Source organism: Hibiscus syriacus, unplaced genomic scaffold, assembly GCF_006381635.1.
Source record: "Hibiscus syriacus cultivar Baekdansim isolate YM2019G1 unplaced genomic scaffold, ASM638163v2 tig00008957_pilon, whole genome shotgun sequence".
NCBI classification, from domain to species: Eukaryota; Viridiplantae; Streptophyta; class Magnoliopsida; order Malvales; family Malvaceae; genus Hibiscus; species Hibiscus syriacus.
In genome coordinates this window covers 421493-448657 of record NW_024062178.1, presented here as the reverse complement: position 1 = coordinate 448657, position 27165 = coordinate 421493, and the positions used below count along the sequence as shown (strand labels likewise).

Sequence of the window (27165 nt, the reverse complement as noted above, 5' to 3'; positions counted from 1 at the left end):
TCTACCTCCTGGGTTAATGGTAATTTCTACCCTCTCTGTTTTGACCTCTTCTTCAAATTTCAGAATGCGATAACTATTCGAATTATCTTGAAGTCCTGGTAAGATTCTGGGTGAGACAACCACTTGCGGGGTAAGTGGCATGGTTACCCCTTCCGATGAACCTGCCCCAGGCGCACTGGTCTGTTGTAGGCCAACTAACTTGGCAACGATCTGATCAACCAAGGACTCTTGGTTCTTTGCGATTGTTTCTAGAGTATTTCGACTATTTTGGTCTATCTTATCTTCTAGATCTTTCTGTAGTTTCAACATATTCTCTTCGATTTGTGTAATTCTGGCTTCCATCCTCTTCTTCTTCAAACGAGTGTTATGTGGAAGGGGTGTGTCCAACGCTTGAGGCGGTGTATCCAGTATTTGTCCCCCTTGATGAGACATGTTTATATTAGTTAATGTGAATGCAAAGAAAATAACAAAATGCAAAGAAAATAAGAAATGCAAAATGTCTAAATATATGATGCATGAAATGTCCGAGGCATTGATCCAAAAAATGTGCCTGTTATTCTGAATAACCCTTATTGGTGACAAAAGTGTTACGTCTGAAGAGACAAAAAACTCTTTTTGATGGTACAAATCCTGTACAGCTTCTGACAAGTTGATTCGTCTTTTTCACTAGTTGAATATCCTGTCGAACTATTCCGGCTCCTTTGGCTAAAATGTGCAAATAATGAGATGCTTGCCCCCAAAAAAAAAATCTCGAAGGACTGCATCTCCTGACTTTCACTTTCTACCGAGCTTGTTTCTAACGAAAGTGTCATTGGAGTCCTCCATCGAGAGAAACTATCCGAAGCTTGCTTCTTGAATTCGTCAGTAACGGCATCCAGCTCAGCTAGTGTTTCACCATCTTGTTCTTGTAGTTTTCGAAAGGAGCGACCGAGTCAGTGACCTTTTCCTCGTATTGCCCCTGCAACTTTGCCTTTGAGTATTCTTTGACCACGGTTGGACTTCTGAGTTTTTTTTTATCTCTTTGTATTATAACCCATTTGTCCATTAATGCAGATTATTCATGTTTAACAAACACATTTTTGGTGGATCAACACATCGTTTTAAATGATGCAAACGATGAACACAAAATAAAAGAGAACAAAAAATAAAAAATAAAAGGGTTAGTGAGGTAAATCAAAACAATAATAAAAATGAAAAATGCTACCCCACATGATATCTACCCCACATGCTTATTATTCCTACCCGGACATGATCTCTATCCCGCATGCTAATTTCAAATAAAACCTAACCACATGTTTGTCTAGTTCGCATGCTTTGAACAGAAAATAAAGTAGGAAATAAAACAGCCTAGGGTTTGGAATGAGGTTTTGGGGTGGGCTCTAATTCCCTGTACTCTCCCGGTTTAGGTTCTAAAAAACGGTACTCGAGTTCTCCTTGCCGGTGCCCCATTGGGCTTACCAGACCCTTAGTCCTAAACCCATCATAGGCTTGTGTGGACTAAGTTAAACTCGAGGGGACACATTCCCTTATGCCCGCACGGTGAATAAATTCACACGAAGACATAAGGTATATGAATCCCGAAGGCTACTTGCTAGGCCCGCACGGTGAATAAATTCACACGAAGGCGTCGCTTTCACCCCCACTTAAATAGGGTTTGGAGCTCGGGTATAGAGCCTGAGATGAAAACTTTAAAAAATCTGAAATCATTAAAAATGTTAGTACAACTATTTATTTGAAAATAATGAAAGATAAATAATTGGAATCGAATAAATAAATTAAATTTAAATTTACCGTTTTCGCATAAAAGACAACCGAAAATTAATTTCGGCCTGACTCACTTACCTGTCCCCAGCGGAGTCGCCAAGCTGTCGTAACCGTCTTTCGGTTGGACCCGGAATTGGGCTTCGACTTGGAAATGAATTGGGTTGGAGTAGCCACCGACCACTTTAAAATGAATTTAGGTGGGTCGGACACCATCTTACCTGATCTGCGTTGTACCAGAAACGTGTCGGGTTCGGGAGTCGATTACGGTCAAGGAAGGATTAGCACCCTTGAACCGCCCTTTCGGTACCAATTAATTTTCCGGTTGTCTTTAATGGCGAAAATTTAAATTGAAATTTAAAAACCCGATTCAAATTACTTACCTTTGATCAGTTAGAACTTCTCTACAATGTTAAAAATGTTAGAGAACACAAATGAATACTAAATAAATACTAAATAAAAAATAAAAAATAAAATAAAATAGCATAAAATAAATAACAAATAAAAAAAATCAAAGTAACGATAAAATACAAGAATACGAAAAATGATCAAGTAATAAAAATATTAAATAAACCAGAAAAACAAAGTATGAGATGAAATAAAAAATAATAATAAGAGGTAATTAATAATAAATAATAAAAACATATATACAAAATTAAAAATTAAACGTAAAAAACAAATAAAACATAAAAAGGACTAAAATAATGATTAAACCAAATGTAAAATAGTGATTAAAATAAATTTTACATAAATTAAAGAGTCAAATTTGAAAATCATCAAACATAGTGTGCTACATGAATTAGTGACTGAAATTATAATATCACAAATGTAGTGATCGGAATTCAATTCTAACAAACATAACAGAAACGTGTAATAATGGACTAAAACATAATAATTGAAAATAAATGCTCAAAATCATGTAAAACAAAACTCTATTAAAATGCTGAGACATAGCATTACAAAAATGAAAGGACTTGTGTGGGGGTTATACCACGAATGGAAAAACACGGAAATCCCTAGGCTTAAACGACGACGTTTGGTTGTGATATACATATATGTTACTTAAGCCCAACGATCGATTCAACCCTCACATTTTCATACTTACCTCTCCCTCTCTTCAAAATGAGAGAACAAGCTTCTCTCCAGATTCTCTCTATGCAATATTCCCGATCTCACGCAGGCCGTCGCCTGTGGCCGCTAACTGGCGCACCGACCACCTTGCTGACCGACGGCGATGGTGGTCGGATAAACCCAAAGCCCTCAAAACACTCCTCTTGTCCCCAGTAACCAAAATCCTAAACCCAAATACCCTAAAAACCACCCACCAATCGTAGATCTATGCCACAAGGTTCGATTTTTTACCTTTCCGATGGTAAATCCTTCGTTTTCCCGATGTGCTTTTATCTGTACCGACGCGTACTGGTTTTTACGTTATACTTGCATGTGGGTTTCGAATGGTTTTGCTTGGTTTGTGTTTGTAGGTTTTTTCCTCTTATTCTTGACTTGTGGTTCGTTGTTGATGGTGATGTCCTTTGGTTTATTGTTGATGTGGTCTCACTGTTTTGTTTCTCGATCGTTCGATGGCTTTGTGTTTGGTTTACTGTCCATTTGGTTGTGGCCGTATGTGGGTTCTGTTATTGGCTGATGGGTTTCCCTTGGTTCGTTCTTGGTTTACTGTGGCTATGGCTTTCGATCTTTTTTTTTTCCCCTGTGTGACAGGCTTGGTGGGGTATTTATACCCCACCGTTGGTGGCTCATTTCCGGCGAACTCGGGGTCGAACCCGGATATTTCGGGGTCGTTCCCGATCTTGTTACGACCTGCGTTCTATTTGGCGTTGTGGAACGTGCTTGTTCCGATTTTGTTGCCTGTTTGACCGTTCCATTTCCGGTGACACTTGAGATTGCTCCTGGCCGTTGGATTGGGTCAGATCCAACGGTCCAGATCTGGCTGCATAAATGAGGTCTTAGGGTTTTCCCCTGTGCGCCGCCTGTGTTAAACGTAAACCCTATCTCCTTTGGATGTTGGCTATGGGCTGGTTCAGGCCCAATTTGGACTGTTGCTGGACCAAAGCAATTGACCTAAATAATAATAATAATAATAATTAAATAATTAAATAAAAACGGGTGAATAATAATAAATAAAAACAATAAATAAAAACTATATAATATATATTTTAAAACTGTTTCTTTTTTTTTAAAACTATATACTATATATAAGTTTTAAAAAATGTTTTTCAAAAAACTAATAATTTTTAAAAATGTTCTTTTAAAAATTATATAATTTTTAAAAAATGTTTTAAAAAATTATATATTATATATAAGTTTTCAAAAATGCTCTAAAAATTATATGTTTTATGTTTTCAAAATATTTTTTCAAAAATTACATATTATATATTTTTAAAAATGTTTTGAAAATATATATAATATATAGTTTTTTAAAAGTGTTTTAAAAACCATATATTATATACGTATTTTCAAACCGCTCGAAAATTAGTGTCTACAATAATATATGAGTTAAATATTCACGTAAAAAATTTTAGTTTCACGTGGATTTAAGATTGTTAGATGAGTGAAAATAGATGTTTGGAATTGACTTCTTGTTTTTTTTCTCTAACGAATATCTTCTCATTTTATACTATTAATCTCAGTCATTTATTTTCACTTATCCAACGGTCTTAAATCTGTATAAAATTAAAAGAATTTTACATTGTGTAACAAGATCCTATATATATTATTTTCTCACAATTACATAAAAAATTAAATATTAACTAACAATTTTTCATCATTAAAATTTTATTTAATTATTGATAAATATGTTTGTTGGGATTAAATTTGATCTGATTATCATGTAATTGTTTAAAATTAATAAAAAATATTGATTTATTAATTTTTGAAGGAAAACAGATTTTTTTACGTTAAAGAATTAGTTTTTATGGGATAAATTCTAAATTTGTATTTTAGAATTTTTATAAATTATTAATAAATAAAATAAGTAAAATGTTTTTTCAAAAAGAAACAATCATTACTAACATTTATAAATATTTATTTATCATAATCCTAACCTTCGTCCCATATGTTTGTCCGCACCAAATCGCTACTTTTTCGCGCAAAAATTTTCAACGGTGATAACGTTTTCCGTCATCGAAGATGGAACCTAAAAACCAAAACCAATAAACTCAACTTCGTCTTCAACCTCTCAATTATTAGGGTTTCCTGCTTATCAACCAAAAAATAATAGTTATTATATATGGACGATCCTACGATAAGCAAGCAATCTGCTCCATCAACTCCAAGTATCAATGTCCCGTCGATAATGTCCGATTCTTCCCTCCACCTCGAGAACCTTCCATCTCGGACAATGCAGATCAACCTTTTGCTCAATTCCAGCTACAATCGCTCTCCTTCGCGCACAATATACTCCGATAGGTTCATACCCAACAGATCAGGCTCCAATTTCGCACTATTTGACATCTCCAATTCTCCCACTTCAGCCGAAGGAAAGGAAGACGAGTCCGGCACTTATAACAGCCTTTTACGTGGCGCGCTTTTCGGACCTCATACGCCCGATAATAAGGACTCGTCGGAGGTCCCAGCTTGCCGGAATATTTTCCGGTTTAAAACCGAAACTAAACGACCGTTACACTCGATTTCACCTGTCGGGTTTGATGAGTCAGTCCCTGGGATTAACTATAGCCCAGTTAAAGCTCCGAAAAGGTTCCCAAGTCACCTTACAAGGTAAGGAGTTAAGGAAATTTGAATACTTATTTTGTTTTGTTTTGGGGTTAATGTTTGTTCTGCTTTTGTAGGTTTTAGATGCACCTGCATTGCAAGATGATTTTTACTTGAATTTGGTGGATTGGTCTTCGAATGATGTATTGGCGGTTGGGCTGGGGAATTGTGTTTATTTGTGGAATGCTTGTGGTAGTAAGGTCACAAAGTTGTGTGATTTAGGCGTTGATGATAGTGTTTGTTCAGTTTGTTGGGCTCAACGTGGAACTCATCTTGCAGTTGGGACTAGTGACGGGGATGTTGAGGTTCGATTTTGTTTTTATTATTATCGAATTAAAGTCTATGTTGCTGATTATGTTACTCGGTCTTGGATGCTAGTGTGATGTATTTTTGAGTTTTCCAAAATTTTCAAGGAGGATGATATCCCTATGTCAATATCCAGATAAGCATTGGCATTGATGTCGACAAGCTACCAAGAGTAAAATTAAGAGACCAAGCAACACTGTCTTAGTGTGCATGCTTGCTTTCTGATTCTGGCTGTGTTAGTTTTAGCTTTAGGTTGCTACAATTAGATATTGTAATTATGTGTTTGTTAATGCGTGGGCCCAAATAAGTATAATTTAGAATCAAGGAAGTAGTCCTTAGCGAATGAAGTAATGCTTTCGAAGTCGTTTTATATATGACAGAGGCAGAAAGTGTGCAAAGCTTTTGACATTTTTTTCTAGTGTACTCATCTTTGATTCTCTATTGCCCTTGCATTCAGGCTTCTTTACTGTATGTATATATTCAACTTCCTGTGTTTTGCTTGTAGGATAATGTAGTTAGCTTATAACTATCACTTTGTATGTAGATTTGGGATACACCTTGCTGCCGGAGGGTCAGAACATTGGAGGGGCATCGGTTACGCGTTGGGACCTTAGCTTGGAGCTCTTCTCTGTTATCTTCTGGGAGTCGTGACAAGAGCATTCTTCAAAGAGATATCCGTGCTCCGGATGATTTTGCTAGTAAACTCTCTGGTCATAAGTCAGAGGTTAGATTCTTGTTTTGTCATGAATCCATCATCTCATGCCTGTTGATATTTATATCTGAAAATGCATGTGATACCTATCATGCTTGTATTCATTCATGCTAAGCTCGAGTTGTCAATTTCTTACTTTGAAGTCTGTTGACTATTGTCTCTAGGTTTGTGGACTGAAGTGGTCTTATGATAATCGTGAACTAGCATCTGGCGGGAATGACAACAAAGTATGTAATGACGGTTTTTTTCCCCCTGCCTAATCTGTTTTGATACTTTGTGTAACCTTTTAACTGATTGAAGGGAAAATTTGATCCATATGCAGCTTTTTGTTTGGAATCAACATTCCACTCAACCAGTCCTGAAATACTGTGAGCATACCGCGGCTGTAAAAGCAATTGCATGGTCTCCTCATCTGCATGGGCTTCTTGCATCTGGAGGCGGTACAGCTGATCGATGTATTCGATTCTGGAATACAACCACTAACACACACTTGAGCTGCATGGACACTGGCAGTCAGGTGATTTCTCTTTCTTTTATCATATCCTGCCGCTTTAGGATGGCCTTAAATGCGGAATCAGATGGACTGTTTGGTGCATCAAATTTCTTCCTTGATCACATTGATTTAGTTGATCTTTCTCCATCTAGTTCGAAATGTTGAAACAGACTGTTGCAGTAGTCTTGCCAAATAACAAGATAAGGAGTGACCAAAAATTTATCAATCTACATATTTGATCTCAAGTTCTGCTATAAGTTCTTGAATTGTATCCATGGCAAAGTCTTATCATAGAAATTAACAGAATATGGTGCCTCGGTGGTGATTCTCAGTACTAGAACTGCAAACTCTCGACCGTTCTAACGTCCACTTTATGCATGGCAGGTATGCAACCTTGTGTGGTCTAAGAATGTCAATGAACTAGTCAGCACTCACGGATACTCTCAAAACCAAATAATAGTCTGGAGATACCCCACCATGACAAAGGTATACGAAGTTTACTAAAACTGTGTATTATGTATGTATACGTTAATAATCTCTCATCATCTTCTTTTTCCCCTTGGAAATTTCTTGTTTTTTTACTGCAGTTGGCTACTCTTACGGGTCACACATACAGAGTTCTTTATCTTGCAATCTCACCTGATGGTCAGGTAGCTCATTTCTAAACAGATGAAATATGCTAAAGCCCTAGAATTTTAACTTCTCTTAATTTGCCATGGCTGAAATGACTCTTTTCTTGCAGACAATAGTTACAGGAGCAGGAGATGAGACGCTAAGATTTTGGAACGTCTTCCCTTCCCCTAAATCCCAGGTAGTAATACTCGGGTTCCATTCTATCCCGATATCTATATATTCTCATAAATTAGTTTTATCATCGGAATCCTTTCCTCGGAGCTCCCTGCAGAAAGTGATCTCCCTATTTATTTGTTGGAAGTGTCTATAATCTACATTTCTTTGGTCAAAAAGCAAGTTTCCTTTTAGGACAGTTGAATGCGAACTTTTCACTGGTTGCTGCTGTGCCTTTAATGGTTAACGACTGCCTGTAACTGTGAACAATGAACTTTAATGCAGAACACTGATAGCGAAATCGGAGCTTCATTTTTCGGGAGAACCACGATCCGCTGACTTCATGAAGAATATACATGGTATAAGAATTCTAGTGCTATGGATTATCGAACTTTGTCGAGAGAAATGTGCTGTGAGCATTCTCATGCTCTGAAATATCAAATTTGTTAAGCAATCCAATCCAGAAAGAATCAAAAGAATTTGCAACAGGTGCAAGAACTTACTGCTTGTTTCTTGCAAATCACTTTTTTTCTTTTCTTTTCTGGAATCCCAGATTTCTTTTTCTTTAAAATGGAGTTGATTGATGTATATACTGAGAGGTGCTATCAATTTTCCTTAGCAGCTCCCTTCCACTGTAAATCAAAGCAAGCCGGAGTTATGTTATTCGAACTCGGATGCAAGTGTTGGACACGAATATATATATATATATATATATATATATATATATATATATATATATATATATATTATTATTTAGATGGTCATATCTCCATATTTAGATTTTCACATGTATTTTCCAACTATGCTGTTTACTTATTGCAAAAGTTAAACAAATCTGGACCCAAAAAACTGGTTATGTTTTCCAGCTATGCTGTTTCCACATTTTGAATGCTCAGCAAATCTGGACCCAGAGAGCTGGTCAAGACCCATGGCAGTATTCGATAATTCAGTTGCATTTTGTTATTAATTTTATATTATTATTATTATTATTTAAATTTTAAACTTTAACTTTTAAGGTGATAATAAAACATAATAATTTTTTTTAAAATTAAAAAATTATTTTTTAATATTCTTAGATGATTACAAGATAGTGTTTATTTAGATTTGTTATACCCATTAATCATGCGGACACTCGTAACTGTTCAAATTAAAAGAGAAAACACTTTCTTCTTATCATTGAGGTCATTTAATAAGTTTTTAAAGTCGAATGATAAAAACGTAATATTATTAATAGTATGATGCCCGTAGGTTTAATTTATCTAAGGATAGTAACACAAAAATATATGCGGATACGATAAGAAAAATGCTGAATCTACTTTTTGCAGATAACAATCGGTTATTGCGGGACAAGAATTTGAGCTGCTCCACTGTTGACAAACATCAGCAACTATGGAATTTGGTGTAATTTATTCGTTTTATCTGCAAATTTGGTGTACATAATCCTAAATTTAACCATGTCCATAATTATATATAAATATATATAATAGAATAAATAGTTGATTATTTTGGGGTTTGTTGCCGGCAAAATGAAACCCGCCTTAAATAACCCTTTCACTCTCATTTTCTCCACTACCTTTCTTGTGATTTTCTCTCTAGAAGAAGAAAGTGCGTAAAGGATATATATTTTTGTTATACTACAGATTTGTTGCTTTCTTCTTCGTTTTGTAAAGTATTATCGTTGCTTTATTCATTTGTTTCAAAGCAGCGGGAAGAAATGTCCGGCGTTCCCGCGCACGGTGACGTTTCATCGTCGCTTTCATCTGTAATCGAACCCAAGGGAGAAGAAACAGTGAAAGAAACACATAATCAAGAACCACAACAACAACAAAAGCAAGAAGGAATCAAGGATTGCATGCACAAGACTAAGGCAATTCAGTTCTTAGGTCGTACTACGCCGATTATTCTCCAAAACGACAATGGACCTTGCCCTCTCCTAGCCATCTGTAACTGCTCTCTCTCTCTCTCTCTGCCGATTTCTAGGGTTTTAAATTTTGTTCTGTTGTTCGTCTTTTGTCGTCACATCGTTTGCCTTGGATATTCGGATTGAATATTCTTTAGTTCGTTTATTTTGTTTATTTATTTATTTAATATTTCCGATTTTAGTAAACTGAAAGAAGCTGAAGAATTTTGATTAGTTTTCTATTGATTGTTCTCGGAAGTGATCACTGATCAAGTTTCCAACATTTCTATTGTTTGATTTTGTTTAGGGCGTATCGTTTTAGACCTTAGAGCGTGAATGAAGGAAGAAAAAGGATAATATTTAGAAATGGAATTGTCTTTCCATCAATTGAATTAGACACATGATCAAATTTCTAATTGAAATTGTTATATTCCTTTTTATTTGTGGAAATTATAATTGGAGCTAACTGAATAACTTAAAATGAACCCGGGGGATTGTGACAGGTAATGTCCTCCTTTTAAGGAACAATCTGAACCTGAGTCCTGATGTAGCAGAAGTTTCACAAGAGAAATTGCTTTCACTGGTGGCCGAGCGACTCATTGATTCCAACAGTAATGTTAATGTAATTTCTTTCCTTCTTTATGCTTGCTTCCTATGTTTACTTGGACTCAGGTGTTAAGTGTTGGATATGGCCGCTATGTATCCGGCTGGAGTAGTATCTTCTAGAGTCTGAATATGCCAGACACGAGTACTTCAAGTAAAATGAAATGTCAAGCAACATGGCTTAACTCATTTGCTTGTTGCTGGTAATTGAATAGTATGATGATACTGATGAATCATTTTGGCATGTAGAACAAAGATGCAGGGTTTGTTGAAAATCAACAGCAGAATATTGCAGATGCGATTGATTTACTTCCACACCTTGCTACAGGGATTGATGTAAATATTAAATTCAGGAGGTTAGCTTTGTCCTTTCTTTCTCTTTTTATTTTTCTTGGACAAATTGCTTCCTTTTGCAGTCCTTAGTGAATTATTGTGTACAACTTGCAGAATAGATGATTTTGAGTTCACTCCAGAGTGTGCCATATTTGATCTGCTTGATATTCCCCTCTATCATGGTTGGATAGTTGATCCCCAGGTAAGCTCTTTTTAACATTGGGGGTTGTTAGACCTGCAGTTCATAAGGTCTACACTCGTAGAAGCAAGGCCGACAATCTTATTTAGTACACTGTTGTTTATATTTATTACGCATGGATGGTTTCTAGTAGTTACCATCAGTTGTGTGTTTAGTTTAGGTTGTTTATTATTCCTCAGCAGTTACTGACAGTTATTTTTGGTGGGTTATTTGTACTAAAAAGAAGGAAAGACGGGGAATTTTCTGGTTAGTTTTGGGAGGAAAAGGTACCTCGAAGTACCTTGTAGGCAGGTATTTTCACATGTTATAAGTTACCACTGGCAGTAAGTGTATTTGAGTTATTCTCCAGTTTTCTAACAGGAGTACAACAGCTGAAGCAATGTGATGAAGAATGTATAGGTTCTTATCTGAGTTTTGACTATGGTTCTGTTATATGGTGTTTAACTTCCATTTTTTAAATGATTAAGGGCTGCAATGGTAAACTATAGTTCATGCAAAACACAAATAACGTTTTGATAAGGAACCCACACAAAGGTGAAATGGAGTATATAACCATAGATATTTCAACTTGTGCCTGTAGCTTATTTGGCTAGACCTTCATTTTATGTAGTTTTCTTTATCAAATTTTTAAAGTTTGAGATTGAACTAATGTTAGTATGGATGCCTAACACATATATGATTATGGGTTCAACAGCAAATGATGTTTTTGGTTGTTTGATCGAAAATGTGGCGGAGAGAGGATTTTGGAGTTCTGAGTAATATCACATTTCTTTCATGAATTTAGTTGGAACATGATTGGATGGAGACCATTAACTTTCTTGGTAGAATAATTAAGGTGAAAAATCAGTAGTCATATTGGGAACGAATTTTAGTTCCATGCTTTGAAATGAACTCATATGGTTGTTTTTTATGTTTATTGTTGGTCAAGGTAGGCAATTTCTGATGATGCCTTCTAAGTTATTATTGAACATTATGATCATCTATTATGAGATTGTATGGCTTACTTTCAGTATTATTAAATTTGATCAATATTGTGCATATTGTTTCTAATTAGCATTTATATTACTAGTTCTGTTATTGTTCAGAGATATCCACATTGCCTTCCCGTGTAGTTATAGGTTTCAGGTATACAAGGTTTCACTATCATGTAATACATATAATTGGGCCGGGATTTAACCACTTTTTTCATGGTGCACATGTGGCAGGACAATGAAACTGCAAGTGCTATTGTCTCAAAATCCTACAATGCTATTACGGAGGAGCTCGTTGCTCTGGAAACACGAAATTTGGAGGTATCACACAAATATGGTTCTGAAGATTGTGTGGATTTTGCTGCTGCTACTACTGCCACTCTGGGAGTTCCCTCTCCTAACCTGTCAAAAACCAGATCTTTTGATGAGTCTCCTCAATCTGCCTCAGATGAGCAAATATTTAGGAAAGGGGACCTTGAAGAGGAAGCAGAGCTATTGAGAGTCTTGAAATTATCAGAGGCTGAATCGCCAGCCTCTGCTGGTGGTTCTGGCAGTTTAGATGAAAAATCATGTTCAGATAACCTTGGTTCTGTAGATTCACAAGAGGGGAACAATGGTGTTGGAAACAAGAACAGGCACCGACATGAACCATCCTTTTCAGATAATTGTACTTCCTTAGACAATGGCAGTTCTAGTAAAGCATGTTTTGAGACCCTCACAGGGGAGGAGTCCCCAAAGACTGATGGGACTAATCAGAATTCATCTTATGTTAAATCTGGAGAAGTTACCCTTTCGAATGATGCAGTTGAGAAGAACAATAATGTTGAGAAAATGGTTAAGGGGAGTAGTGCTGATGATTTGCTCCAGATTGAAGGTGTAATTCCCATTACCCTCGCAAAGGATACTGCAACTATAGATGGAAACAATGCGGAAATTTCACAAGGGGGTGAAAAGATTGAGATTCAATCCAGTTCAGCATCTGGTGCTCATGACATTCCAGATAATGTCAATGGATGTGACCCGATGGAAGTATCATCTATCTCCTTACAAAAAACTGGTTCAGATTCGTCCAGTGACAGAATACATAATGTTGATGTGCCAGAAGCTTTTAGTTCTAGTTTTGATGGAAGTGAGCCTTTATATGAAGGAGAAGAATGCATATTAGATTCAGTAACAACATATGAGAACCGGGAACCTATCTATGAAGGTGAAGTTGTTCTTGCAAAACAATCTGACAACTTTGCTATAGAGGGCTGTAATGCGAGGTCCAAAGAAGAAATTACTCCACGACAAGGTTAGTGCTTCTGCTTCACCTTATAGAAAATGCAATTTTATATCCTTGTAAAGTGTGTATCATCTTTCTTCCATCAATTTGAGTTACGTTTTTTATGCTTTTTCTAGTTACTTGTTGCTTCCTTTAGAATTATCATAAATGAAAAAAAAAATCTTATCCATTAAGTTCAATTTTTAAATTCTTAAAAGAAGTCTTCATTTTTAATCCAAATGCATTTCGTTTTTCTTACTATTTTCATGCACTCAAGATAACCTTCATTTTCTTAATGCTATTTAGGTGAACTGATTGCAAACTTCTTGAAGAACAATGCCAATCAATTGACCTTTTATGGGTATGTTGACCGGCTTTCTAGCTGTTTAACGATCTAATTTATTGTTGAGTTTATTTCATGGTCATCACTTGGCGATCATTAATATGTTTTGCAGGCTTTTTTGCTTACAAGATGGTCTTAAAGAACGTGAGCTTTGTGTTTTCTTTCGTAACAATCATTTCAGCACCATGTTTAAGGTAAATTGGAACCAGTTTTTCTATTAATCATTGGCCTACAGCTGTGTGAACTGTCAGCTATGCTTGGAACACTTAAACCAAATTAATAAACCAATTTATGAAGCAGTTTTCTTGGTTTTCTCAACTATAATTATTTCTTTATTCATTGAATCTTATTTTGTTTGCAGTATGATGGTGAACTCTATCTTCTAGCTACTGATCAAGGCTATCTGAATCAACCGGATTTGGTTTGGGAGAAACTGAATGAGGTAAGGTTTTGTACCTTCTGAACCAAGAATCACGTCATTGAAATTGGGCGTCATTTATAACCGAGATGATTACATGTTTTTTGCTTCGGCATTTTGAAAAAAAGTGGAAAGCATCTAAATTAAAGAACCTTTAAAATGCTTATTTGAAGATGTCTTGAAACTGAGAGAAACATAATCTTAAATTTCAAAGTTTTAATCATAATCATTATGATGTTTATGATATTGGCTCGTGTTTTAAGTTTGATATCCAAAATTTAAATCATGCTTTCAGGTCAATGGGGACACACTTTTTATGACTGGCAACTTCAGGGAATTCAAGGTGGATAGTCATGCCGCCGGAACTGATGTACGTATTTCCCTTCGACGAGAAAATTTTGATGGTTTCAATGAATTTAATGAAACTTAACTAAGATTTACATGACGCAGGACTACATTGATGGCTCAGCCCATGCAGGACCAGATGAAATGTAATTATACCTCCTTTCGACCATCTGTATTTGTTTTAAATCTGTCCTGCAACAATTTCTCCTGATGTCAGTAGATTATAAAATCTCGATAACTGCTTAATTCTTGAACCGATTATTCTGTGGATTTATGATATTCGTTAAAAAATATTTCTGAAACATTGCTTTATTTTATAATTATCTATTTGCAATAGTGATCAAGATAAAATAATCTTCTCATTATATCTTGAACGTGTTAAAATTTTCTAAAATCTTTTTCCATGCTTCTTTATTCTCGGGAATGACAGTTTTTATTCATTCTATGTTATAATTTCAGCTCGGATTTACAACTTGCACTAGCTTTACAGCAAGAAGAGTATGAACAACAGTCGCAGCGTCATAATGTGCAGCAGCCACCCGTTGTTGGTGCTTCGAGATTAGTGACAGGTCCAAAGGTATTCTATGTTCCCTCTCCCTTATCGGTTTCCTGCTCGAACATTGTAGAGTAGTTCATAGATTTAGATTTTTGGAACATTAAAATGCTAAATGGCGGCTATGTTATCCAAACTTAGCAGTGAGTTTCGGATATAAAGGTGTCCGGCATGAATATATTCGTATCCATTACCCACATACTTGTGTTTGTCGAACATATGTACGTTAAGGAAATGAAAAAATCCGGACAACATAAAATGAACTAACAGAAATGGCATTTTGCAGGTGTCGCAAAACAGTGGAAGGGGCTCTTCATCTTCATCGTCGAGGCAAGAGACAAAGTCGAAAGATAAGTGTACTGTGATGTGAGTTTCAGGTTGATCTCATTTGGCAGGTCTTTGTTCTGTAAATAGTGATTGTGTTTTGTATTTTGACACCAAACAAAACACTGATTTTAGAACCTTGAATGTTATTTTGGATAATAGTTAAGTGTATATATAGTGCGTACGATCGAAGCATATGCTTTTATGTGGAAGCTTTCACATGATTAAATTTTTTAAACCCTTTGTATAATATTTACTTTCGGATATCCTAAATGAAACAAGTGATTTTAATAGTTAAAAATATTGTTATTATTTTTAGAAGTCTTGGGTTCGAATACGACATTTACAAGAGTGTTTATTGTTAAATGGTTGAAAATTAATTAAAAAAAATCTGATATCCCAGGGAAAGAACTGAAAGAAGCCCGGCATCGAGATTCGGAGTATTACTCCATACATCAATACAATACTTTCAAGAGGATTTGAACATCGCATAGAATAGAGGATGGAAACGAAACAAGTTTTGGTAAAAAGAATTGATAACTATCATCTTCGTGTATGAAGCAACGTTATTCCGTTATCCCAGGACCTGCATTCTCAACATCAACTTCTCCCATGCCCGTGTCTTCCTCTTCTTCGCTATCTGTCGCTGCTGACCTCCTCATTATCGTTTCGCAACTTAGCCATGTGCTCGGCAAGCAATTTATCGTTCCGTTCACTCACCTAAATCACAATGCACCATGTGTAACTCTAGGCAGAAAGATTTTCAAATTAAGCAACAAAATTTAAATAAAAGGATTGACACTCACTGCTCTAGGCTGCTCCTTGACAACAAGTTTACCCTTGTGATGCTCTATTGCTTCGGTGCAAGCTGCAATGGCTTTATTGAGGACAGTTATCCCTTGGTCCTGACCGATAGACGAGGATGAAAACGTTAAACAGACACAAAAACATACAATGGACGAAAAAGGGCATTAAGCTAACCTTGTCAAGAGGTAAGAACATAAAGTGGAGGAGCCACAAGCTTGATTTTAACAGGACAATCATCATTCCCAGCAGCCTCGGCTTTGCGCACGGCATCCTGCAAATCCAACAACAAATATCTATGAATCAACAACAGAGCACATACAGATAGAGAAAGAGAGACAGTTCCAGCAAATAAGACCTTAATGTGAAGAACTCCATCAAACTGGAAACATTTCATTTCAATATCAGCCCTAATCTTCAGAGGTTGTGGAGTCATTCTTCTCCTGATGTTTTTCACCAATGCATCTTTGACTTCCTCAGTCACAGCAGGAACCACTTCTGTCACCTAAACAGAGAAATAGTCAAGGGGCTCAAGTTGGCTGAAGAAATACTGCCTACAGGCATCTCTAAGATTGAAAATTTACCTCCTGTCCATCAGGGCCAGGTTTTTTGACTTCACAAGTGAGGGTGTTCAAGACAGTCTCAGGATCAGTCACAACAATTTTGGAAGCCTGAAAAACATTCAGGAAAAAAAATAGTAAGAACAAAGACTGATAAGAGATAAAATGACAATTCAAAAGAAGGCAGCTTCATACCTCGAAAGCATGACCATATTTCCGGTACAGAGGCCAGACAATTTTAACATACAATTCCTATAACAGGTAATAAGTGTTGGTGCGTTGCAAGTTGATTATAGAAATCCCTCTTAGCAATTGCTAATTCCGGCAAATTTGCTTGAATATTATGGTGGACACAAATTATGTGAATAAGATGTACCAGAAATTGCTTCACCATCTAGGGAGATGATTATTACAATAACTCAAGCATCTAGTCAAATTTCCATGCGATTTCAACAAACTGTATTGATTGCATAGCAATTTTGTGATCTTGCTATACTTGCAATGCGAGTTCCCATGCAGCTTGCATGCATGTTACCTAACAGCGATTCAGCCCAGGCACAGGAGACGTCGCCACGCATTCAACAGACTTTTTTAAATCGCCGTAAATTTTGATGAAATCCTCAAGTTACTGCAACAATCACCTTAGATAGTTAAATAAATTCTATATTCAAATAATTTTTTTCTACCACAAGATTCAAGCAATTTTGCCAGCTGATTCCCCTCAAACAACCAAAAAAAGAAAAAACCCAAATTTAGTTCGATTCATTACCAAAAACCCATAGCTAAACTCTGAAAGTACTTCATATGCAAATGAACAAACTGTAAGTAGCCATAAACATAGCAAAAAGGAGAAGAAGAAGAAGAAAAGCAAGAATTACCTCCAAATCGATATCCAAAGTCTCGGCGACATGTCGCATAATAGAATGAACAAGTTTACTCTTGTTACACTTTTCTTCACAAGCCTGAATATCTTCCTCGCTAACCCTCCTCTTACTCAAATCGATGTAACCCTTTTCCTTATCGACACGGAGGACCATCACCCGCTCGGTTCGGCCGACCTTGATTAGACTGCTGACATTACGAATCCGACGACGGGAGAGCTCCGAGAACAAGATCATGCCTTCGATGTTGTTGTATTCAAGGAGCGAAACGTAGTAGCCCATGTCGGCGATGTTCTTCACTTGTATCATCACTGCCATATCCACCTCCGGATACTTTGCTTCGTACAAGCGACATTCGAGGTTCGGCATCTTCGCTCAAGCAATGGAGTATTTTTGGCTCAGAACGTTGGTTGTTTGGGGAATTTGAGCTTGAAGATTAGGGCTTTGAGATGAGCTTCAGAAACATTAAAGAGATCGAGATGCGTTTTCTATCAACACTAAAAAAATGCTTTTATACGAAGCGACATTTCGTAAACATCTGTTAAAAGATCGTTTTAGAAGTTATTTTACTTCTAATCAATTATTTTACCAGAGATTTCAATTAATCTTAATCGGCAAATTTTTTGAAATAATGCTGTGAAATTTTTTTATTCTTAAAATAATGTTGTTGATAAATTAATTATTGAAATAAGTCGTTTATTATAGTTATACCCTTGATCGTTAGTGGTCCAAACGACATGTGTAGGTCGTCAGGTTGTCCAAGCGACCAAGAAAGATCGCCAAACAATCCATGCGTTCCTGCGTGGTTTACAAAAATAAAAGCAATAAATCCAAGTTCTATAAAATTAAACTTGATTTTCCCCCCTACAAAAGTGTTATTTGTAATCATTTATTAACACAACTAAAGAAAGACAAAAACAAGTGGACAGACCCCACATTGCAAAAACATAAACAAAAAAAGTTTATTACTAATAATGATTACTACTAATTTCATAATATTTTAGATTATTAATAATTATTTATTATTAATATTTAATGATTTGATATTAATGATTTAGTAATAATTAGTAATAATTAAATTATAATAATTACTAATAATAATTTAATAATGATTACTAATAATTATTTAATAATGATTAAATATTTAAATAGAATTTATTAAATTTAAATCGAATTTATAAATAGTTGAACTTATAACAAGTCGAATTTATATTTATAAATAGTAGAATTTATTCTTTTTAAAAGAAAAGCAATACTGGTGCCTAAAAAATATAGATATTTTATAAACATGTATCGATACATAACAATATAACAGGTAAAACTATGATTTTACATTTAACGTATAGACATGCATATTTAATATTATAATATTTAAGTTTTAATAATATTTAACATAACCCCAAATGCTTTATAAAAGAAAAGCAATATTGGTCCCTATAAAGTATCGATACTTTATAAACATGTATCAATACATAACAATATAACATGTAAAACTATGACAAAATCGGTTTCATTATGACAAACCGGTAAAGCGCTGCCGAATATGTTGAATGTATCGATTCCGTTAAAATAAGTATTGATACTTTTGGAATTTAAAAGGAAAGAAACCATAATAACGCCTATAAAGTATCGATACTTTATAAACATGTATCGATACATAACAATATAACATGTAAAATATGATAAAATAAGTTTCATTATAACTAAACCCTAAATCTTACACACTAAATCCTAACCATTCTCCCTCCAATCAATTTCTTCTTAGAACCCCAAAATGATTAATGCTATAAACCTATATAATGATTTAGTGTTTATGGTTTAGATTTTAGGGTTTCAACAATAATTAAAATATTTTAGGGTTTAGGATTTAGGGATTTGTTATAATGAAACCGATTTTGTCATATTTTACCTGTTATATTGTTATGTATATGTCATAACCATTTTTAGGTGAAACAATTATTGTTACATATAAAAATAAATAATATGTACATATATAAGGGGTTGAAATAAAAATAATTAAATATTGCAAACCAATATATAACATTCAATATAACAGGTAAAATATGACAAAATCAGTTTCATTATGATAAAACTATAAATCCTAAACCCTAAAATATTTTTATGTTGTTGAAAATTATAACTCTTAAATCCTAAACCCTAAATCATTACAAAGGTTTTCAACATTAATCATTTTGGGGTTCCAAGAAGAAATTGATTGGAGGGATAATAGTTAGGGTTTAGGGTTTTCAATAATAACTAAAATATTTTAGGATTTAGGGTTTAAGGTTTTGTCATAATGAAACATGTTTTGTCATATTTTACTTATTATATTGTTATGTATCGATACATGTTTATAAAGTATCGATACTTTATAGGGGCTATTTGTCAATACACCTTTTCGTCCTACTAGGATTCAAACTCCTAAAAATAGGATAGAGTTCTACTATTATTTAAATTCCTAAAGATATGATTCACAAGCATTATAAATAGTCATTGTAACTCACTATTGTAACACATTTGGAGAAGGATATACGAAATACTAAGCAAAAAATTACAAGCAACTCGTAGCCATTTTTCGAAGCATTTATATTTTGAAAGGTAAAATTCATACCTTCTCATGTTATTTTTCCTTACCCTTGTTGTGTTTTGATTCGAAAGAAAGCTGAGAGAAGTGTTTTTGGCCGATTAACGGGGGCATTTTCGAGATCTATTTTTGTAGATCTAATCCCCGAGGCTTGTATTTTTTAAAAACTATTCGGATTTTTATAAACGGATCGTGTGGATCCGCGCGTTTTGTCGTTTTTTTCTTCGATTGACTTTTAATTTTGACCCCTAATTCATTTTTTATTTTAATTTAACCCTTATTATTTATATGTATAAATATATATATATATATATATATATATATATATATAATTATATTTTATTTATTTATTATAATTTTTTTTCATTTTTCTTTGCGTTATATTATATTATTTTTCTATTATTATATATATATATATATATATATATATTATTTTTTTATCTATGTTTACTTATTTACTATGTTTTTTTACTATATTTTCCTAACGTATATATATATATATATATATATATATTCTTACTTCATTTTATTTTATATTTCTATGATTACTATTTTTTAGTTAATATTATATGTATATTTATTTTTCATTTATTTATTATTATTGTTACTATTTAGTATTTTATTATATTATACATACATTTTTATATTTTTATATATTTTTTATTTTATTATTTTATTTATACTATTTATTTATTTTCATTATGTTTTTAGTTTCTTTGTTCTTATTATTATTTTTCTTTTTTTTTTAAAAACACTTTACCTTTTTTATTCTTTTTTGTATATATATTTTTTCTTCATTTATATTATTTTATTCAATTTCATTTTTTTATTTGTTTCATCCAATTATTTTATGTTTATTATTATTGGTTTCATTTATTTCCTTTGTTTACTCTTTAGTTTTGTTATTTTCTTTTATTATTATTATTTTCTTTTAACATCTTATTTTAATTTTTTAAGGGTATTTCCGTAAACTCATTAAGGGTAAGTAATTCGGATCAAATTTTACCTTTTAATTTAACTTGCAATTTTCTTAATCAAAGACAACTGGAAATTACGTAGTACCGAAAGGGCGGTTCAAGGGTGCTAATCCTTCCTTGACCGTAACCGACTCCTGAACCCGACACATCTTTGGAAAGACGCAGATCAGGTAAGAAATAGGGTATCCGATCAACTCATTTGTTTTAAATAAATGATCGGTGGCGACTCCCAATCCACATTTTTCAAGTCGAAACCCAATTCCGGGGCCTAACCGAAAGACGGTTGCGACAGCTTGGCGACTCCGCTGAGGACACAGGTAAGTGAGTCAGGCTAAGGTAATTTCCAGTTGTCTTTTTAATGAAAATGTAAGTTTAAATTTTAAGGTAACATTTCGATCCTTATTACTTACTTTTGATTATATTTTCGAGTAAATAGTTGTACTGACAGTTTTTTAATGATTTCAGCCCTTAAAGATTTTTCATCCAAAGGCTCTATACCCGAGCTCCGAACCCGTTTTAAGTGGGGGTGAAAGCGACGCCTTCGTGTGAATTTATTCATCGTATGGGCCTAGCAAGTAACCTTCGGGATTCATATACCTTATGTCTTCGTGTGAATTTATTCTCCGTATGGGCATAAGGGAATGTTTCCTCTCGAGTTTAACTTAGTCCACACAAGCCTGTGATGGGTTTAGGACTAAGGGTCTGGTAAGCCCAATGGGGCACCGGCAAGGAGAACTCGAGTACCTTTTTTTAGAACCTAAACCCGGAGACTACAAGGAGTTAGGGCCCACCCCAAAATCTCTTTTTAAACCCTAGGATGCCGAAATTATTTTCTGCTTTACTTTCTGTTCAAAACATGTGAACTAAAAATTTATGCGGTTATGACTTGTTCAAAATCAACTTGCGGGATAGAGATCATGTCCGGGTAGGAATAATAAGCATGTGGGGTAGATATCATGTGGGGTAGGACTTTTATTTTTATGATTGCTTTGATTATTATCTTTACCTTACTAACTCTTTTTATTTTTTTCCTCTCTTTTATTTTATTTCCATCATCTGCATCATTCAAAAGAGGTGTTGATCCACCAAAAATCGTGTTCGTTAACCATAAATAATCTGCATTAATGGATAAAGGTATTGTAATACAGGAGATTAAAAACCCCGAGGTACGACTATGGTTCGAGAAGCCTCAGAAAGAAAAGGGAGTCAGTCTTCAAGGAAGTTATGTGTCAGAGCTTGTTAGCTATGCCTCTATCAGCCTAAAACAGAACAATGTGCAAGAACTTCGAGACATCTGGGACAGTTAGAAGAATGATCAAAAACAGAAGTTTAGTCAGCGGTATGGTGACATTGCACTTTTGCTTCATGTTAAGACCGGTGAGCCCTTAATCAGAGCCTTGGTTCAATTCTGGAACCCGAGATATAGTTGCTTCACTTTTAACCAAGAGGACATGGTACCTACCATCGAGGAGTATACTACACTATTGCACTGTGAAAGCATTAAACTGGAGCGAGCCTACATCAAACACATCAAGAGTCAGCCTTTCAAGAACAGACTATCTAAGTTGCGGGAGTAGACGAAAAATGGGTAATTGACTAGACTCAGCACAGAGGTAGTGGGGAAGGAATTGAATGGATCCACATAAGGCAATTAATGAAGAACCACCCTGATGAGTGGAAGACTATAGACCTTTTTGCACTAGGTCTGTACGGGTTGATTATCTTTCTGAAACATTGGGTTGCATTAACGCAGACGTGGTAGAATTGTTTGAACAACTTCCGAGACAAATCAACCCCGCACCGACCATCTTAGCCGAGACCTTTCGGTCTGTTAATCATTGTCGAAGATCTGGTGGAGGTAGGCTTTTGGGTGTATTCAACTCCTTCAAGTCTGGATTCACAACCATTTCTGGAAGACTAACGGGGTCGCCTACCGCCGATTTAGCACCACATATTCACCTTTAGGGGAGTTCATCACAATGAAATGGCATGAAGGTGCTTCAAAAGAAAAGTGGATGAAAGTTTTTACACATCTTCAGGATCAGGATATTACCTAGAGAGCCCCCTGGTTTTTCCTCGGTGACGTTCTGTTAGGTATGGCTCATAAATATACCAGTAAAGAGGACAGGAGATGGAGCGAAGCGAACATCAACTGTCCTTACAAAGAAAGTCTCGTTGTGGGGTTACAAATTATGTGGGTTGGGGGTGCGGGGGCTACGGTACAGGGTTAATTTTGTAATTATGTACCAGGGTTTTCTATTATAAATAGAGATGTAACCTAGACCTAAAATATCATTGAATAAAATTCTAGCGCCGCCTAGGCACCGAGGACGTAAGCACATTGCCGAACCTCGTAAAATTCTCGTGTTCTTTCGTTTTCTTTACCCGTTTTCGTCAACAATTGGTATCAGATGTCAGGAGCAAAATTCGAAGTCGTGAAATTCGATGGTCAGGGTAACTTCGGATTATGGCAAACGAGGGTGAAGGATCTATTGGCGCAGCAAGGGATCTTGAAGGCTTTGCGACCTACAAAGCCGGCGTCGATGGATGAGGAAGATTGGGAAGAATTGCAGCAGCGAGCGGCAGGAACCATACGATTATGCTTGGCGGACGAGGTCATGTATCACGTCATGCATCTATCGTCTCCAGACGAAATTTGGAGGAAGTTGGAAAGTCAGTTTATGTCCAAATCCTTAACGACAAAACTGTATCTGAAGCAGCAGCTGTATGGGCTGAAGATGCAGGACGATCACGATTTGGCGCAACACGTGAATGTCTTCAATCAAATCGTTTCTGATCTGGCTCGGCTTGATGTGAAAATTGAGGATGAAGACAGAGCGATGATTCTGTTGTGTTCGTTGCCTTCCTCTTACGAACACATGGTGACTACTCTTACATATGGGAAAGAGACTATCAACGTTGAGGAGATTACTGCAGCCTTGTTGGCTCACAACCAGCGGAAGCAGAATGCAGGGGAAAGCTCTCAAGCCGATAGCTTATATGTCAAGGGTAATCGAGATCGTGGGCGGAAGCCAGAGAAGGCAGGGTCCGGGAAGCGGAATTCCAGATCCAAATCCAGGGATAAGAAGACGATTCACTGTTACAAGTGCAAGGAGGCGGGACATATGAAGCGAGACTGTCCGAAGTTGAAAAAGCAGACTGATGAGAAGCGTGATGGCTCATCCAAGTCTGTGAACGTGGTCGAGGATGATACTTCTGATTGCAGTGAGGGTGATATGCTTTCTATTTCAACGACACAATTGACGGATGCTTGGATTCTTGATTCTGGATGTTCTTATCACATCACGCCAAATAGGGAATGGTTTTCGACATACAGGCAGGTTAATTCTGGTTCGGTTTATTTGGGTGATGATCGATGTTGCAATATTGTTGGTATTGGTGATGTCAGAATTAAGATGCACGATGTCTCCGTTCGGACGTTGAGTGGTGTTCGACATATCCCAGACTTGAAGAAGAATTTGATTTCCTTGGGCACTTTGCACAAGAATGGTTTTATCCCTAAGGCTGACGAGGATAGGGAAACCATTCGGATTGTTAAAGGAGCATTGACTGTGATGAAAGGCAAGATGACTGCAGGGAATATCTACAGATTGTTAGGGAGTACCGTTGCAGGTGGAGTTCACTCTGTTGAGTCCTGTGATGATACGACAAAATTGTGGCATATGCGCCTTGCTCATCTTAGTGAATGTGGTATGGCAGAATTACACAAGAGAAACTTGTTGCATGGTGTCAAAAGCTGTAAGCTCGATTTTTGCAAGTATTATGTTCTTGGTAAACAGACTAAAGTCCGTTTCAAGACTGCGAAGCACACAACTCAAGGGATTCTTGATTATGTGCATTCTGATGTATGGGGGCCTTCCACGACATCGTCTTTGGGTGGATCTAGGTACTATGTTACTTTTATTGATGATTTTTCACGGAAAGTTTGGGTGTATTTTTTGAAACAGAAATCTGAAGTTTTTGAGAAGTTCAAGCTGTGGAAAGCTGAGGTAGAAAACCAAACAGGACGAAAAATCAAGTGTTTGCGGTCTGACAATGGTACGGAGTACACAGATTCACAGTTCCTACAATTCTGTAAGGAGCATGGGATTCAGAGGCATTTTACAGTGCGCAAGACACCACAACAGAATGGTGTTGCGGAACGAATGAACAGGTCATTGAATGAAAGAGCCAGATGTTTGCGGTTGAATGCGGGGCTTCCCAAACACTTCTGGGCTGAGGCTGTTAACATGGCGTGTTACCTTATCAACAGATCGCCAAGGGCATCGCTGGCTGGGAAAGTTGCAGAAGAGGTATGGACTGGTCATGATGTTAGTTTTGATAACTTACGGATTTTTGGTTGTCCTGCTTATGTGCATGTACCTGCTGATGAGAGATCCAAACTTGATGCAAAATCGAAGGAGTGCATTTTTCTGGGTTACAAGAAAGGTATCAAAGGATTCAAGTTCTGGGATCCAGTTGCGAAGAAAGTTGTGATTAGTAGAGATGTCGTTTTTGATGAACAGTCTATGTTGCAGCAGAAGCAAGATACGACAGTGGTAGATTTCGAGCAGTTTCCAGTTGAGAAACCAGAAACTTCTCAACCGACTTCTGGTGGTTCCACTACGGATGATTTGCAGGATTATAGTCTCGCCAGAGACAGGGTGAGACGGACGAATATAAAGCCTCCGAACAGATTGAGTTTTGAAGACTTGGTATCTTTTGCACTTACTGTTAGCAGTGATGATCCAGTTACTTTTCATGATGCCGTTACTAGTCAGGAAAACGACAAGTGGATGGCAGCCATGGTTGAGGAGATGGAGTCTTTGAATCACAATCGCACATGGGAGTTAGTTCCCCTTCCTGAGGGTAAGAAGCCGATTGGTTGCAAATGGGTGTATAAGAAGAAACCAGCAGTAACAGAAAAAGAGGGGGAGAAGTTCAAGGCTCGTTTGGTAGCGAAGGGTTTTTCACAGCAGAAAGGAGTTGATTATGATGAAATCTTTTCTCCTGTGGTCAGGCACACTTCAATCCGAGCAGTACTTGCATTGGTGGCTAGTTGGGATTTGCATTTAGAGCAGATGGATGTTAAAACTGCTTTTTTGCATGGTGATTTAGAGGAGCAGATCTACATGCGGCAACCTGAAGGTTTCACTCAACCTGGAAACGAGCATTTAGTTTGCAGATTGAAGAAATCTTTGTACGGGTTAAAACAGTCTCCGAGACAGTGGTATAAACGGTTTGACTCCTATATGATCAAGATTGGCTACAACCGATGTGAGTATGATTGTCTATGTTAAGAGCCTTGATGATGGTTCTTTTATTTTTCTATTACTGTATGTTGATGATATGTTGATTGCTGCGAAGAACATGGACGATGTTATCGGTTTGAAAACTTTATTGAGTCAGGAATTTGATATGAAAGATTTAGGTGCTGCAAAGAAAATTCTTGGAATGGAAATTTGCAGGGACAGAGACTCAAGGAAACTGCGGCTATCTCAACGGGGTTATGTTGAGAAAATGCTAGAAAGGTTTGCGATGAGCAGCGCGAAACCAGTTAACACTCCATTGGCGAATCACTTTAAGCTCTCATCAGAACAGTGCCCTAAGACAGATAAGGAAGCTGAAAATATGGCAAAGGTTCCGTATTCTAATGTTGTTGGCTGCTTGATGTATGCGATGGTATGTACTCGTCCTGATTTAGCTCATGCTGTTAGTCAAGTTTGTAAGTACATGTCTAAACCTGGTAAGCAACATTGGGATGCAGTCAAGTGGATCTTTCGGTACTTAAAGGGTACTGTGGGACATGGAATTGTTTTTGGGAGTCAGCGGGATAATCCTTTGGTTGTAGGATATGTGGATTCAGATTATGCATGTGACTTGGATAATAGAAGATCTACGACAGGGTATGTGTTTACTCTTGGTGGAGGGCCTATTTGCTGGAAGTCTACTGTTCAATCTGTCGTGGCACTATCTACAACTGAAGCTGAATACATGGCAGCGGCTGAAGCTGCAAAAGAAGCTTTATGGCTTACTGGTTTAGTGAAGGAGTTGGGTGTTCAACAAGGTGGAGTTCAGTTGCTTTGTGATAATCAAAGTGCTATTCACTTGGCTAAGAATCAGGTGTATCGTGCTAGAACTAAACATATTGATGTAAGGTTCCACAAGATCAGAGAGTTGGTTGCATCTGGAGAGGTTTTGTTTCAGAAGGTACATACTGATGAGAATGCCGCTGATATGTTCACCAAGCCAGTTACGACAGACAAGTTCAAGCATTGCTTGGACTTGTTGAATGTTTCGAGTTGTTAAAGAAGCAAGG

General features: G+C 36.2%; 1 protein-coding gene, 1 long non-coding RNA gene and 2 pseudogenes across 3 annotated transcripts; 2 read left to right on the top strand and 2 right to left on the bottom strand.

The window, feature by feature from the left end:
* Positions 1–4941: 4941 nt before the first annotated feature.
* On the top strand, positions 4942–8463 carry LOC120202618 (annotated as a pseudogene).
* LOC120202625 lies at positions 6437–6724 on the bottom strand. Its single transcript, XR_005523744.1, has 2 exons — positions 6595–6724; positions 6437–6559 (listed from the first exon to the last, which is right to left on the bottom strand). It is a non-coding gene; the product is annotated as an uncharacterized LOC120202625 (long non-coding RNA).
* A 698-nt stretch (positions 8464–9161) lies between the features above and the next one.
* LOC120202617 (ubiquitin carboxyl-terminal hydrolase MINDY-1-like) lies at positions 9162–15174 on the top strand. 2 transcript variants are annotated; one of them, XM_039203029.1, is made up of 13 exons: positions 9162–9188; positions 9493–9730; positions 10191–10309; positions 10540–10646; positions 10738–10825; positions 12028–13087; positions 13364–13418; positions 13513–13594; positions 13762–13842; positions 14114–14188; positions 14269–14309; positions 14623–14740; positions 15003–15174. In XM_039203029.1, the coding sequence occupies exons 1-13, from the start codon at positions 9177–9179 to the stop codon at positions 15084–15086; spliced, it is 2160 nt and encodes a 719-aa protein (XP_039058960.1). In that variant the 5' UTR covers positions 9162–9176; the 3' UTR covers positions 15087–15174. The 2 variants fall into 2 exon arrangements, with proteins under 2 accessions (XP_039058960.1, XP_039058961.1); XM_039203030.1 differs by lacking the exon at positions 9162–9188 and adding an exon at positions 9388–9392 and having other exon boundaries at positions 9599–9730.
* Positions 15175–15606: 432 nt separating this feature from the next.
* On the bottom strand, positions 15607–17709 carry LOC120202563 (annotated as a pseudogene).
* Positions 17710–27165: the final 9456 nt, after the last annotated feature.

Bases quoted from the DNA above. Each gene is read 5' to 3' on its own strand.
- LOC120202617 (XM_039203029.1), top strand. The intron at 13,088-13,363 runs GTTAGTGCTTCT...AATGCTATTTAG, and splicing joins AGAAATTACTCCACGACAAG to GTGAACTGATTGCAAACTTC. The intron at 13,419-13,512 runs GTATGTTGACCG...TATGTTTTGCAG, and splicing joins AATCAATTGACCTTTTATGG to GCTTTTTTGCTTACAAGATG.